General features: G+C 39.7%; 1 protein-coding gene across 2 annotated transcripts in view; it reads right to left on the reverse strand.

Annotated features, from left to right (window-relative positions):
* The window catches only part of Adk (adenosine kinase), a 400,038-nt gene that overhangs the window by 122,268 nt on the left and 260,494 nt on the right, over window positions 1–17,276 (reverse strand). For both annotated transcript variants that reach the window (XM_028879766.2, XM_028879767.2), the window contains exon 7: window positions 9,527–9,697. In XM_028879766.2, the coding sequence (XP_028735599.1) occupies window positions 9,527–9,697 (171 nt within the window). The remainder of the gene's footprint in view (window positions 1–9,526; window positions 9,698–17,276) is intronic.

The raw sequence follows: 17,276 nt of genomic DNA on the forward strand, positions 1-17,276 counted from the left end.
TCCCAGCATCACATAAGACAAAAAAGGAGGAGAGGCAAATGCATTGCCACTTGGTTTCATAGAAAGATGATTAGAAGCTGAGTCAAAAAGATTGATATGAGCCCACGGCAAGCCTGGGCTATCATGATGCCCTCTTTTTTCTTTTATAAAACCTTTATTTACTTTTATTTTTTAGTTTATATTTTTGGTTCTTTCAAGACAGAGTTTCTCTGTGTAGCTATGGAGCCTTGTCCTGGAACTCACTCTATAGACCAGGCTGGCTTCAAACTCACAGAGATCCGCCTGCCTCTGCCTTAAAGGTGTACACCACCACTGCCCAGCATGATGCCCTTTCTTTTTTTTTTTTTTTTTGGCTTTTTTGGTTTTTCGAGACAGGGTTTCTCTGTGTAGCTTTGTGCCTTTCCTGGAACTCACTTGGTAGCCCAGGCTGGCCTCGAACTCACAGAGATCCACCTGGCTCTGCCTCCCGAGTGCTGGGATTAAAGGCGTGCGCCACCAACGCCCGGCTTGATGCCCTTTCTTAAAGCTGTCATTTAGGTTTAGAAGATGTGGATCAAACACCTAAAGCCAATTTTGCTTTTTTCAAAATTTTCAAAATGTTCTGATGTATCAAATAGCACTTGTCTACTTGGTTGTTAAAGCGTCATCACTACCCAAATATGACCCAGCAACTTCTCAATAACTGAACAGCAATACCAACAAACCACGGAATTTTCTTCACTGTTTTGTAATTCACTTATTGCTAAACCACTTGGAGAGAGGGAGAGAGGGAGGGAGGGAGGGAGGGAAGGAGGGAGGGGAAGAGAGAGAGAGAGAGAGAGAGAGAGAGAGAGAGAGAGAGAGAGAGAGAGAGAGAGAGAGAGAGAGAACAGGTAGGGAGGAAAAGGAGGGAGAGGGAGAGAGCTGGATCAGTTAGGCATGGTGGTGCACACCTGTAATACTAGACTGTGAATGCTGGGGCTGGAGCAGCTCCAGTTCAAGGGCAGCTAGGCTACGGAGTGAAACCCCATCTTAACAACAAAAGTTAAATGACCACGTAGGAGAGAGAGTATTCTCAGCTTTCCTGCTCTATACTTTATGAAGTCAATAGGTTTAACACAGATTCTCTGTAAAGAAATGGTAATGCAGGAAAATTACCAGAGGAGGATTGATGAAGCAGAGCTATAGAATATCTTTATAAAATGAAATCATCTGCCAGAGTCAAAAAGGGGAAGGCTAATAAGCAATGTATTATTCTTAGTACAAATGAAATAATACAACGGAGCTCTTCTGCCCAATTTCAAGCTGTATTTTACTATCTTAAATATCTTACAGTGCACTGTAAAGGTGATGTGACGCTTCACCATGGAATGGAGTGGTAACTCTTGACAGAATAGTCATTATCAGGAGATAATTGACCTTATTTGAGAGCTAAGCATCCTGAGGCAAAGTTGAGTGTACTTAATCCTGGCAGGTTAATTATCTAGTGATTAGGGAACCTTAAAAGGTATTACTCTTAAGAACCATTTTCAAAATGACTCTATTCAAAAACTTATTAATTTAATAATAATGAAAAACAAGAACAATCAAGTTCTTTAATCATGTACAAGTAGACAATGACTACAAGCAGCTAGCATGAGCTGGCATCAATAGATATCATTTATAATTATCTACATGTAGAATGCCCTCCTTTATTAAGTTGATTGCATGTGAATTTAGTGAAAAAATGGTAGCGCTAAAGGGAACTGTTTAAACTCTGAAGATGTTAAAAATTTAAAAATAATATTTAAAGGGTTTATATACTAGAGAAGTTTCAAAATTACTTTAGTCAATATAACTTATGAAGCCAGGCAGTTCATCTAAAAGTAGAAAATACAATGTAACAGTGTTACCAATGATTTTGTTTATTTAATTATTCATTCATTTACTTTTTCTTATTTTTTAAGACAGGGTCTTGATCTACAGCTTAAACTGGCCTTGAACTCATAGCAATCCTCCTGTCTCAGCCTCATGAGACATCACAATGGCTTACTAAATATTTTTAATTGAGGAAAGAGAAACATATCTCTGCGCATTTCTGGATCTCAAAGAAAAGGCTGCAGGACAGACAAGTGTGGACTATTTGCCTAGAACACGTAAGACACTGACAGAACCCCTGTAAAAAGCTAGTGGGAAGTGTCCTGGGGAAGACACAGAGAAAGAGAAAGGTTATTCAACTTAGGAAACAATGAACTTCTAAGACATGCTATAATGGACAAACTTGGAAAACAGTATGGGAAATAAGAGATGTCAGATAATTATTAAGTGAAGCTAATTATATGAGGTACTTAGGATGTGCAAACTCATAATTCCATGTAAAAAAAGTGACTACAAGGGCTGGGAAGACAGAAAAGGGTGGAGTTATTATTTAATATGCATAGAGCTTCTGCTTGGGATGAAGGAAAAGTTCTGCAAATGGATTGTGGGACGGGTGTTGTAGTACTGCAGATACACATAAACACCAGCAAACTGCACGCTTGAAAATGGTTGGCATATTAGCTTTGCTCCTTCCCGCTCCTTCTGTGGTGTCGTTCAGACAGGCAGTCATGTAGCCCAGGCTGACCTTGAACTGCTGATCTTGCCTCCACCTCCCAAGTAGCCAGAGTACAGGCCTGTGAGGTTTCTGTAGCCAGGCAAGCACTCTACCAACCGAGTTGCATTCTGAGTCCCTTTTAAGTATTTCTTACCTTAATACAATAAGAAAGTAAATCTCATTACTTAGTAACTTACTTTATCTACTTCAGTGGTTCTCAACCCCTCTGCCAATCCTCTATCTTTAAAAATATTTCCATTACAATTCTTTTTTCCCCCCATATCAGAGCTTTATTAGGAAGGGGGGGCAAAAGAATCCGGCTTGGTGAAGGAGAGAGAGGAAGGGAGAAAGGAAGAGAGGAAGAGAGGGAGAGAGGGAGGGAGGGAGGGAGAGAGGGAGAGAGAAAAAGAGAGAGAGAGAGAAAGAGATAGTAGGGAGGAGAGAGCAGAGAAGAGCTTCATTACAATTCTTAACAGTAGCAAAATTATAGTTATGAAGTAGCAACAAAATAATTTTATGGTTGGGGGTCACCACCACATGAAGTAGCAATAAAATAATTTTATGGTTGGGGTCACCACTGTATTAAACACTGTAAGCAGGAGGTGGGGGGATTGCTGTGTGTTTGTCTTTTACTGGTTTCATGGGGATCACTGACTCCTGTCTGTGAAGGGATAATGTTGGTGGGCGAGTTGGTTTTTATTTACTATCTTTAAAATTTACTTATTTTTAAGTGTATAGGTGTTTTGCCTGCATGTATGTCTGTAGGGGTACATGATCCTCTGGAACAGGAGTTGCAGATAGGTGAAAGCCACCATGTGGGTGCTGGGGACTGAACCCGGGGCCTCTGGGAGAGCAGCTGGCACTCTCAACTGCTGCGCCACCGCTCCAGTCCCTGGGTTTCATCTCTCATCTTGAGAGGAAGGCTAGTTACATGGTCCAGACCAGCCTGGTACTTGCAGTCCTCTTGCTTCTGCCTCCCAAGTGCTTCAGTCTGCAGTCATGCCCTGCTGTGCCCACCCGCTGAAGCACTCTACTTTTAACTTAGACCACTGGAAAATCATTGGTGCTCGTGTTCAAACCCTTCCCGAACAGGAAAGTGAAGACCCAGCAGAAAACAAAAGCTAAGGAAGTTTGATGTTAGCTACGTGTCGACAGTTTAGAAATCAAATATTAAGCAGATCCTTTTGGGGGTTAGAGTTAGGGAGGGAAAAGAGGAAAGAAAAATAATTACGTAAATTTATACACATACATATATATTTCTTGTGAAATATATTTTACATCTTTACAACAAAATGCCTGTTTTCTTTAAGAACTGAAGATAATTTATTATTATCACTAACGTATAGATAGTGATAATATCAAGGAGAACAATGGGTAATATGTTCAAAAGATAAAACATTAATCTACTTGCTCTTTGTAATCAAATACAGTATTATTTTTATTATCCTTATTAAATTGTAACACCTTAGCTGATATTTCTAGCCCATTAACATTTAAAACATCTGATTCTGATGTTGTAAGAATTTAGCAGAATCACTGTACAGGGTAGGTTTTAGAATGAACAATGTTTTTTTAGAAGTACTTTGACCTTGAAGAATCCTTGTGGAAAACTGAATGTTTCCTGTGATCTGTAGAACTGCTTTGCCGGGAGGGCTTTGCAGCCATCCCATAACTTTGGTCACAAGATGCTTCAGGCACACCTGAGGCTCTTGTATCATTGTGTATTGTACACGATACATAATAAAGGACTAGAGTCATGGAAGCATGCGATGCTCTCCTTCAGTAAAACATGTAAATTAAGATTGGGACCATGGTATGAGGAAATACGTTGTGTAACTTTCAATAAACACGCCTTTGTACAGCTGTTCGGGGTTCAGTCGGTCAGAAGAGGCTGGATGTTCCTGCTGCTGCATAGGCCTTAAAATTTCATCTTGGGAGTGCCTTCTCTCTTCAACCAACCAGTGATACACTGTGCACCCCGACATTCCAACATCCAATTTACTTGGCTATCATTAAGGTGTTGCATTATTTGACTTTGTATCATACGCAAATGCAGCTTCCTCCATTCACAGTTTAAAGTGCAGGATAAACACTCCACACTCCACTAGGAATCTGATTATTTATAAGAAGACCTTTAGTGTCTCCTTCAATAAAATCCACACATTTAGTCATCCTGTAGACATCTCTATTCTATAACCAACAGATCATACAAGGAGATCCTGTTGGTTATTGGTTTACCACAATAGGCCTCGCTACATAAATATCTATTGGAATGAATGAAAATTAACAAGATTCATTAAAAAAAAGAAAAGAAAAAGTTGTCCAACATGACATGCAGCCATGTAGCAGCTTATAGTTTTGTCTTCTAGGTATGGAAATATTATTTAATAATCTATATTAAAAACTAATCCAATGTTACTATCTTTAAGAATCAATGTTTAAAAAATTGTAGTCAACTATGTGTAAGGTAAAACTTACCATTTTAAGTGCTTAATTCAGTCTTATTAGGCACAATCACAGTTCTGTGTAACCATCACCACGCTCCATGCCCACCCATGGCCACTGGAAGCCACTGTTCTACAGTTTGTGAATTTACTTACCGCCCCTCCCCCACCTTTGGTGTTGGGTTTGAATGCAGGGCACTGCCCATACTAAACAGGTACTCTACCCTCAGCTGCACCCCAAGCCTACGAAGTGGAATTCTTATAGAATAATCTAATAGTTGTTTGGTATGTCCAGTGTTTAAGCTTTATAGAAAGACTTCAAGATTTGTTCATTGAGCATATATATGGAAGTTTCTTTTCTTTGAGGTTGAATAATATTCCATTCTATGCATATTTGAAATTTTATTCATTAAAAATTCATTTTGGGGGGCTGGAGGGATGGCTCAGCGGTTAAGAGCACTACTTGTTCTTCCAGAGGTCCTGAGTTCAATTCCCAGCAACCACATGGTGGCTCACAACCATCTGTAATGAGATCTGGTGCCCTCTTCTGGTCTGCAGGTGTACATGCAGATAGAGCACTGTATACGTAATAAATAAATAAATAAATAAATATTTAAAAAAAAAAAAAAAAAAAATTCATTTTGCCAGGGCTGGAGAGATGGTTCAATGGTTAAGAGCACTGGCTGCTGTTGCAGAGGACCTCAGTTTGGTTCCTAGCACCCACACAGTGGCTCACAGCTGCCTTTAACTCCTGTTTCAGGGGATCTAACACTCTCTTCTGACCTCTGCAGGGACTAGGCACCCTCGTGATGAACAGATATACATGCAAGGCAAAACATTCATCCACTTAAAATAAATAAAGATATAAGTTAAAAAAATTTGTCTTGCCTTTCGCTCTGGCGATTGCTATAAGAATGGGTGTGTCAGCACCTGAGTTCCCACCTTTAGTTTTTGGGACAGACTAATAAGTAGAATGCAGGGTTTTTTGTTTTGGCAATCTACTAAACTATTTTCTTTATTACTATTAGATATATTATATTATAATTATATATATAAAATTATATTAGCTATATTACTTTACATTCAGACCAGCAATACACAAGGGTTCCAGTTTCTTTATCACTCTAAGGGGTGTGACGCAGTGTCTAATTTTAGGTCCATTTGTGTTTCTCTAAGGATCAGAGATGTTGACTGTGTTTCCATGTGTTTATTGACCACGTGTAGAGCTCTTTTTGGAGAACTGTTTACTTAAGTCCTTTGGACGCTGTGTGTGCCCATGTACACACATATGTATGATATGCGTTTTAAGACAGTCTCCCTGTACACAGCCCAGGCTGGCCTCAGCTTCTGATCCTTTGCTTCAACTTCCAGAGGGATGAAATGTCACCATGCCCAGTGTCATTGGCCATTTTTAATTTGCTTGTTGGTTTTCTCCTGGCCATTGAGTTATACATTTGGATAGTAATCCGTTATTAAGCATGACTGATAAATATTGTTTCCCCTTGTATGGGTGTTGTTCCACACTCCAGAGCCTTTTCTTGGAAGGAAAAACTATTTTTTCTTTCTTTCTTTTTTTTTTGTTTTGGTTTTTCGAGACAGGGTTTCTCTGTGTAGCTTTGCGCCTTTCCTGGAACTCACTTGGTACCCCAGGCTGGCCTCGAGCTCACAGAGACCCGCCTGGCTCTGCCTCCCGAGTGCTGGGATTAAAGGCGTGCGCCACCACCGCCCGGCTATTTTTTCTTTTTTTTGGGGGGGTTAGTCACAGTCTCTTTTTATAGTCGAAGCTAACCTTAGAGATGTTGTCCTCCTGTATCTGTATCCTCAGTGATGTGTTACAGGTGTGGTCTGCCATTCCTGGCCATAAAAGTACTTAACTTTTGATAATTCCAATTAACCTTTTAGGTTTTGACTTTGCTGTGCTTTACACACTTGCTTTGTCAAGTGAAGACCATTTTGATCTCACCAACATTTTCTATAAACATAGACACTTTGGGGATTATTCTTTTTCTGTTCCCCGAGGTCTCTTCTCTGTCAAACATCTAGCATCAATCGAAGATGTAGTCCTTTAAAACTTTCACTTATATATTTGATTGCTTATTTATTTATGGTATGTGCACACCAGGCTGCACACATGGAGATCAGCAGATAACTCTTGGAAGTTGTCAGTTCTCTCCTTCTACCTTGTGGGTTTTGGGTACCACTTCAGGTTTGGTGGCAAGCACCTGTACCCATGGAGCCATTCCCCTGTCCCCCCACTTCTATAAAAGAGTTGTTTGTGCGATCTAAGTTTTTTCAAAGGCTCCATCTTCATTCTCTTCCTAACTAAGGTCACCTCTGCCTATCTATCCCACTTGCAAATCTGATAGCATTCAATTCTCTTAATCTACTTCTCAAGCCTCACTCATACATATCTTTTACACAGTGCTTCTAGTCTTCCTAGAGTCTAGAGCATTTATGTACTGCCAGTCTAATCTTCCCAGACTATAAAGGGTGAATGTCAGTGTTCTCTCAGACACCCTCAGAATGCTATCCTGGTGACATATTGCTCTATGTTATTTAAAGGGCTAAAACAGCACATCTCCTACTCACTTCATTGACCTTTTAGGAAACAATATGAGGGCTGGAGAGTTGACTCAGTGGCCAAGAGCACTGGCTGTTCTTCTAGAGGACCTGTATTTATTTCCCAGCACCCGCATGGCAGTTCACAACCTTCTACAACTCCAATTCCAGGGGTCCAAGTCCCTCTTCTGGTCTCCACAGGCACCAGGCACACATATGGTACACACTCATATATAGAGGCAAAAATACTCACACACATAAAATCGGAATAAAAATTAAAAACTCCATTGTATAAACACACACACACACACACACACACACACACACACACACACACACACACACACACACTGCAGCCATGTAAAGAAAAGGCAGGTTTTAGTCAAATGAGTCAAATATAAGTTTTCAAGTCTTTCATGTCTATTTCTTGTCATTATCTTAATATTCTTGTTTGGATAGGAAATGTCACCCAAAGGCTCATTTGTTTGGATGTTTGGTCTCTTTGGAAGAGCCTTTAAGGGATGAGACTGAGCTGGAGGAACTGGGCCCTGAGGTCTATAACTTGGCCTACTTCCTGTTCTGCTTCTTAATCCTTGAGACATGTGGAGTCCTGCTCACACGTTCCCATTGCCATAAGCTCTGTCATACCCCTTGCAATGACAGACTTGATCCATTGCCCAGCTGAAATACAGCTTCCCCTCTTGCGTTGTTTCCTATCTGGCATTTAATTGCATCATAATGAACAAAACTCATGTAGTTAATGTGTAAAGAAGGTAATGTTTCCTTTCAATGGTGCTGGCCTTTGTATGCTCACACATTTGATATTCTTTTTTTTTTTAAAAAAGATTTATTTATTTATTATATATATTGTGTTCTGTCTGCATATATGAATGCACACTTGGAGAAGGCACCAGATCTCATTACAGATGGTTGTGAGCCACCATGTGGTTGCTGGGGATTGAATCCAGGACCTCTGGAAGAGCAGCCAGTGCTCTTAAGCCCCTGATATTCTTTCTACAGACCAATCCTTCAGTCCTCACTCAGGTGAAATCCCAGGTCAGATTTTTAAGTTTCTTTAGGCTGACTACACATTTAACTTAATGACATATAAAAATCAATTAATATATTCAAATATTAGGACCAGAGGATTAGAATCAGAATTCATTTCCAGGGTGACCAATGGAAACGTCATTTTATACACAAAACTCCCAACATTCATAAAAGTTCACTGATAATGGCTAACATCACATGGAGGCTCAGTCAAAGCCTTCTCTATTCTATTTTTAAAGTTTCCCTTGACTTTTAATGGGCAAAAATACATCACTTGTTAAAAGAAGAATAGTTTAAATGAAATTCTACTTTAACATTTTCAACTATAATACACAATATTTCCAGAATAATCTCAGTAATAAGTCAAATAAAAAATTATAGTATCAAATTTACTCATAATTTGTTAACTTTAAATAGATTCAGACAGAAGATTTTACTACGCTTGATCTTAGCCAAAAGGCCGAGAAGCAGACAGAAGATTTTACAACTGAGAAAAGTTTTTAAAAACTTTTGGTTGTGGTCATAGTTACAGGTCACATATGCATTTGTAGAAGTGTAGGAGTCTAGAGTAAGAAGGGTGAATTTTACTATATAAATTATACCCCAATGATTTCATCTTTTAAAAATTTATTTTTTTACTAAGAAGTTAGTCCGTAGGAAATATAGAAAATACAGCTCTAGAGAAATCCACATTGAGTGACTCTTGCATAATTCTCAAGGACACTGACCTCAAATTTAGGGTTTTACTTATGCATTCCTACACATACACACACAGCCCAGAAACAGAAGGATTACTTCTTTGTTTTGTTGTTTAGAGACAGGCTCTGCCTACCTTTGCCTCCCGAATGTTGGGATTAAAGGCATGCAATACCACACCTGGCTCTAGTTGACTTTTGTTTTTGTTTTTTTTAAAGCAACTCACCGTCTCATTTCCAAAGAGGATGTCAACATAAGGCATGACTTTCATCAAGGATTCCTTGAAGAACTGGCTAATGAATGGGGCCGACAAATTCAAAGTGAAGATCCTGTTGTTCTCAGCAGCATAGTGGGCCACTTTCAATACTGACTCTGGGGAGACTGTAAGAAAAAAGCCCTGGACAAAGAAAAAAAGGAGAGAAAATCAGAACTGGCACCTCCACACTTAGTCTAAGTGAGAACAAAAGGAATCTATACAAAATATCAATGTCTGTGCAAATTTAATTAAAAAGTCTGAGGCAGAAAGTGGCTGTATTTAACTAGAAAAAAGTTTATCATGTGAGTGCTATATGCTTGATACATGCTGTTTCTAAAGAGAAGAAAGATTATTTCATATCAGATTACATATGTGCACTCCCAAAAAATTCTTGGAACCTATGAAACAAAAATATACAAGATCATAAGTACATCTGAATTTGAGAAATACAAATGGAGGCAGATCAACCCCTTCTAGCTTCTTATAAACTGTCACATCCTGTCAATGATTTAAAAATTATGTTTATAAAGAGCATAGCTTACTTATTATCTTAAAAAACATTGCTGGGCGGTGGTGGCACATGCCTTTAATCCCAGCACTTGGGAGGCAGAGCCAGGTGGATCTTTGTGAGTTCAAGGCCAACCTGGTCTACAGAGCAAGATCCAGGACAGGCACCAAAACTACACAGAGAAACCCTGTCTCAAAAAAACCCAAAAACAAACAAACAAACAAAACAAAAACATCGTAACTGAATTTATTTCATTTTATTTTATAGCTTTGAGACAGTGTTCCAATCGGTATGTCAACCAAGGCTGGCCTGGAGAGTTATAGGAGTCTGGAGATTACAAGAAGGTGTCACAATATCTGGATTTTTAAAATTAACTCTTAGGGAGAGCATGGAAAGAGATACCATGATAAATGAGGACATCATGGGAATATGGAGAAACAGAGTGCTGGGGAAGTTCTCAGGAATCCACAAGGATGATTCCACCATAGACTACTGGCAATAGTCGAGAGGGTGCCTGAACTGGCCTACTCTGGTGATCAGATGGCTGAACACCCTGTCATCATAGAGCCCTCATCCAGTGACTGAATGAAGCAGATGCAGAGATCCGTGGCCAGGTCCTGGGCTGAGCTCCAGAAGTCCAATCGATGAGAGAGAGGAGGGGTTCTATGAGCAAGGGACATCGAGACCATGATTGGAAAAAGCACAGAGACAACTAGCCAAACTAGTGGAAACGCATGAACTGTGGACCAATAGCTGAGGAGCCCCTATGGTACTGGACTAGGCCCTCTGGTTAAGCAAGACAGCTGTTTAGCTTAAACTGTTTAGAGGGCCCCCAGGCAGTGGGATCAGGACCTGTCCCTAGTGCATGAGCCGGCGTTTTGGAGCCTACTGCCTATGGTGAGACACTTTGCTCAGCCTTGGTGCAGGGAGGAGGGCTTGGACCTGCCTCAACTGAATGTACCAGGCTCTTCAGACTCCCCATGAGAGACCTTGCCTTGGTGGAGGTAAGAATGGGAGGTGTGCTGGGGGGGAAGGCTGGGGGTCAGGAGGAGGGAGGACAGGGGAATCTGTGGTTGGTATGTAAAATGAATCACTTAATAGAAAATCTCTTAAATAAAACAAACAAACCAACCCCCAACTTTTAGTTAGAATATTTAAATAATAAGAAAATAATCCAAGACTACAAAAGAAAATTATTTTAATTAGTTTCATGCCAGGAAAGCTGTATTTTAAAACAGTGCTTGTCTATATGTCTCAGGATAAAAGTCCTCATAGCGTCTATGAACGCCTTCAGATGGAAGGGCAGGCCAAGGTGCGGGTCAGGTTGAAGGAGAGTCGTGAGGAGGGTGGAGGCGAGCCAAGGAAGTGAAGCGGGGTTAGTTAGCACAGAGTGCGGCACTGGAAAGGCCTGCAGTGGAGGACAGGATGCATCTGGACAGCAACATGGGAGCAGAGTGGGGATGGGGTGTGGGTAATGAGTTTTCCTCACAAGAGAGAAACATGATGAGAGAAAGATGCAAGAAAGGTAAACTGGAGAGCAGTAATTTACCAACAACTAGAAGCCCCCTGCATTTGGCTGTGTAAAAGGAAGCCACACTGGAGTTCTAAGCATGGGGCCTATGGACTGTTTAAGACGTAAAAGGCAAAGAGTAGAATTCGAAGATGATATTTAAACAATTAAAAAAAAATCTGGCCTGGTTATTAAATAGAAAACTCCAGAATAAGACCAGGGTCACATTGTAAATAGACTATTCAGTTGTGGCCATACTACTCAAAATCTCTATAAAAAAGTTTGACTCATGAGAAATGTGTTAGAAGAAGGTTGTGGTTCTAATTACCAAGGGAGGGAATATGGACCAACAAGAGAGGACAGAAAGACAGAAAAGGAGAGAACAAAGGAAGGTTATTAAGGAGAGAACGGCTGAGACACGTGACCGGGAATTTCAAGAGGGTTCTTATGTGTTCAGGGTTACGGGAGGCAGAGACAGGGCACTGAGCAGACACACACTGATGAGTAGAAAAAGGCACTTGGTGTGAGAGTAAACTACAGACTGGCTGAAGGAAAGCGGAGACCGAGGGTAAGGAATAGGAATCCATCATCTGAAAAGTACGGATTAGTTCTGGGGTCCCAGAAACCGGACCAAAACCTTACAAACTGGCCATTATTGTGAAACCTATGGAGTACATACTGTTGCTCTCACTTTAGAAATAAGTCTGAAATCAAAATAGAGAAATATCTTACAGGTTATATAGTTTATATGTGACGAGCCTGGATTAAAATGATTCCTAATAGAATATCCCCAGAGTTCAGGAGAAAGATTTTCTTTTGATGAAAGAGTGGAGATGAGAGGATAGTTCTTTTTGGGGGTCTGTTTGAGACAGGATCTGCCATGCAGCTCAGGCTGGACTTGAACTCTGGATCCTGTAGTCTCCTCTTCTCAAGGGGTGGATAACAGACATGAGGCACCATGTCTAGCTTCAGAGGCCAGTTCTTAAGGTTAGTCATATTTTGAAATTTGAAAGAAAGCATTTCTGCTTTCTTTCCTCTTTTTCTTTTCTTTTCTCTCCTTCCTTCTTATTTATTTTTGAGACAGGTTTCTCTGTGTAAGAGCCCTGGCTGTCCTGGAACTCACTCTGTAGACCAGGCTAACCTCTAACTCAGAGATCGGCCTGCCTCTGCCTCCAGTGTTGGGATTAAAAGTGTGCACCATCACCCACCGCATGAGCATTTCTGCTTTTCAAAGACAACAATCAGGTGAAGAAACAGAAGGAGAACTAAGGGAGGATAATTAGAGCACAGAATCAGAGGAAGGGCAGTCATGTGAAACTAGACAGAAAGAAGAAGAAATGATGACAATATGCAGGAAATGTCTTCAAAAGTTGTGAAAATGCTCAGGCACAATCTTGCACACCTCTATTTTCAGTACTTGTTAGGCTGAGTCTGGAAGATTGCATGGTTCAAAGCTAGCCTAGGCAATATAAATAAGACCCTGCCCATCTCAACAAACAAACCAAAGTTGTAAAATGTTATAAAGTATCGATTTGTAATTGAAGGCCTAATCACTTACATCGTTTGAACATACAGAAGGTGGGAGAGAGAGAAAAAAAAACTTTCATTACTTTAAGTTGAACATAATATTCTAAAAGAATAAACTTCGTGGTCGTGGTCACTTGTATAAGGATCTATCTTTAAAGGGGGTTTACTGCCCGTATGCATTCTGAAAAATTAAGAGAGACTTTTAAGTTGTAATTGTATTGGGGCTCAGAACACAGAACACCAAGATATGATACCTTGGATGTAGGAGAAAACTACAGAAGATACTTCTGTGTAAGCATTCACATTTTACATGAAAGTAGGCCACAGGACCATTCCAGGTCCTGCCCCATTCCTGGAGGATAAGAAGAATCTGGAAAGACAAGGTCTACTGGATGCTATTCCCTCACGCGTTGTTTATTACAATTAGATATTGCATCATATTCCCTTTGTCCAATCTTGATTCTTTAAAAAAACTATTTCTTCATAATTTTGCATAAAGTTGTTTTCCCTAAGCTGTGAGACTTCACTTCTAAATGCTCCTGTGTCACATGAAGTTGTCAAATAGATTCATTGTGTATTTCTCTTGTGTCATGTGAGTGTCAGCCATGACCCTAGCAATGGTAATCTATCACAAATGATGTTTCTTAACATAATAACAATGTTTTCTCATTTAGAAACTCTATGCTGAGCTGGGCAATGGTGGCACACGCCTTTAATCCCAGCACTCAGGAGACAGAGGCAGGCGGATCTCTGTGAGTTTGAGGCCAGCCTGGTCTATAGAGTGAGTTCCAGGACAGCCAGGACTACACAGAGATACTCTGTCTTGAAAAACCAAAAAAATATTTGAAACTCCATGCCACTAGTTCTTCAATTATTCTAAAAGGTAATGTGTTAACATTTAAAAAAGTTTTCATCCTTTTTTCTTTAGACGCACGTCACTTGTACACTATGAGCATCCGAGCTGCATTCTTTGTCATTTCTGTCACTAAGAGAACCAAATGGAGCGCTTTCTACAGGATCTGTCTCTGTGGCAGTGGGTATGGACTTGCTGTTTTGGTCTTTATTTAATGAGAAGAGTATAAAGCTCCCCCCTCCTCTTACTTTTCTCCAAACTATTACAGCACGAAATAGAAACCTCCCAGAGCTAGCACTCTGCCAGCTGTGGATTAACCACAGACAGCCACAGGATGGTCTATATAAATAGTAACCTGGTCAAATAATTAGGCTTCTCACCAACTTCAGACTGAAAATTTGATCTGTATTCAAATACATATGATTGTAATTTAAGTCACAGAATAGTATGCCTCTAGAGTCTAAATTTGGCCTGACTCCAAATCTATGTATGCTGTATGTGTTTTACTTTAAAATATAATAGTATTGTAATGTGGATAGTATATATATATTTGATTTTTTAATTTCATAAAGAAAAGGTAAAAACACTAGCTTCTAAATAGGTAGGAAATTTACAATTTAATTCTATTTTAAAATATTCTCTTACTTTGTAAAGTAAATATTCAAAATTTAAACAAGTTGAGATTTGTGCTCTGTTAGATTGCAAAGACTGTTAAAATGCATGCCAACCATAACTTTTCTTCCTAGATTTATAACCTTTGCTAAGGCATGTGTTCCAGCCTACAGCATGACCCAGAGTAAAAACAGCACTGCTACAAAAAGAATTGTTTTGTTCATGTTAGGTTTGTAATAAAAATAAGCCAAAAGTCTATATGTCTATGCTTTAGAAAAATACTTTATATATCTGGCAAAGTCTTGGGATTTGTAGTTAGGGATGTCTATTTACACAGTTTGCTCTACATGTCTCTCCCTGCAAACAACCCCAAACAGAGTATATTCTCTTACAGGTTAAAAAACACTAATAAGGTGGAAAATGAAGGGGTTATCTTTATTCATCACAGTGGAAAACAAAACAAAACAAAACATAGGAAGATAGGACTGAAAGACTAGGTAAAACCCAAAGACTATTTTAGCAAAGCTTGACTTAATGCCTGGAAATCTTAACCACCCTAAGGGATTTATCAGGGTATTTTAAATATAGTAAAACTTAGAAATATATGAAGAGAAGGGCAAACAATTTTTTTTCTCTTTACTAGTGTTTACTTTAATTCAGAGTCATTATTTGAGGTTCTTTTTAAATGTCTTTACCTAAGAATGTAAGCTTTTAATTACATCCATTAACAGATATCTGAGGTATGAGATGTGTGTGTGTGTGTGTGTGTGTGTGTGTGTGTGTGTGTGTGTACAGACACCTAAGTAAGTATAAGTTTTTATTGATTCAAAAGAAAAAAGAACAGGTGGGGTGCTGGCACATGCATGCAATCCCAGCACCTAAGAGGCTGAAGCAGGAGGTTCAGCACAAATCCATTTGCTTCACAGAAACTTCAAGCAAGGCCAGCCTGTGCTAAACAAGACCTTTTCAGAAACGAAGCATAGATATATGCTGTGGGATATCTTTCTCTATGCTATGAATATGGTTTGTTACTACTGGTTAATAAAGAAGCTCCTCTGGCCTATGGCAAGACAGGTTATAGCCAGGCGGGAAATCCAACTAAAGATACAGGGAAAGGAAGGTGGAGTCAGAGATGGGGTGGGGCAAGGTGCAATGAAACACAGGTAAAGCCAGGAGACATGTGGGATCCACAGATGAATAGAAATGGGTGGAAGAGCTAGCTAACAAGAAGCCTGAGCCATAGACCAAACAGTCTGTAATTGCTAAAAGCCTCTGTGCATTTATTTGGGACCAAGTGGCAGAGGGACACAAGAAAACTTGCAGCTACCGGAAATATATGGAGTGACCATGACTGTAACTAAATGGTGGGTATACTAAGACCAACTAGGGTGGGGAAGGAGGCTTTGTCCGCGTCAACATAAAATACCCTAGCCAAGGTACTCTAAGTAGTATCATTTTATAGTGTCAGGCACAAAATGTGTGTGCAGGTCGTTGAGTGGGTCGGCATCCTTCTGCAGCTCACACAGAAACAGCTTGCAAGCTGAATGGTAAGAACTTATAATTTAGGGTCCTCCTGCCCCATTGTCGACAATTACATAGCCATATGAATTCTCGGTTGATAAAAAGTTTTAAAAATATATAGAAAATCTATTAAAAAAAGAAAAGTAAATACTATACTTCTGAAATATGAAATTACTTCCAAGTCCAGAACTAAAGAAATGATTTGCTTTGGAAATATTAAAATCTCACTCATCTCGCTCTAATCCCAGGAGGAGGGGAAATAAACCAAAGATTGGGAAAGGTGACAAAGGGCTCATTGTAAAGAACCTGAAAAACAGCTGGGCAAGGAGCACTGTTGTGAGTCTGAGGCCACCCTAGGCCACATAGTTACTTTTAGGTCAGTCTGAGGCTTGTCTCCCAAAAAAGATATCCATAGTAAAGTCCTCTATAGACACAGGCTCTTGTCTAACAATTAAAGAAACAATACTCAATGTTTAAGATGGTGAAAGGTGGAGCTGAGATTAAACTCAAGGCCTAACACATACAGGCCAGTGTTCTATCACTGAGCAGTGGTCCCAGCAAACACACACCAATATTGCTGAAGAGAGTAGCTGACAGTCATTAAGAATAATCGGCAAATACATACAAGGAACACTAATCCATACTTGCTGACTCAATAATTCTTCTGACAATCTACTTATGGGTTGGATCTGAAATACCTCCCCATAGGCTCGTATGTTTGTACACGTCACTTCCTGTGGTGGTGCTAATTTTCAGACACAGGGCCTACCTGGCAGATACAGGTCATTAGGGACAGGCATTTGAAAGGTACACCTTCTATGTTCTGGCCTGTGTTCTCTGCTTGCAGGTCTATGAGTAGTCAAACCAAACCAAACAAACAAAAAACAAAACAAAATAAAAAAAACCCCAACAACCTACCAGCCTGGTCTACAGATTGAGTTCCAGGATAGCCAGAGCTGTTACAGAGAAACCAAAACCAACTAACCAGCCAACCATCAACCAACCACCACCACCACCACCCTCCCACAAGAAAAAAAAAAAAAAAAAAAAGTCAAAGCAAAACCAAAACAAAACACCAAGAAACAAACTATCTTTAGCTAGGTGATTCGATGTTAAAATAAAATATATTATTAGCCCGCTTTTTAAATTTTTTAAAATGTCGCTATTATATTTATATATGTAGTTTATA

This window comes from Peromyscus leucopus, chromosome 9 (assembly GCF_004664715.2).
Source record: "Peromyscus leucopus breed LL Stock chromosome 9, UCI_PerLeu_2.1, whole genome shotgun sequence".
Taxonomy (NCBI): domain Eukaryota; kingdom Metazoa; phylum Chordata; class Mammalia; order Rodentia; family Cricetidae; genus Peromyscus; species Peromyscus leucopus.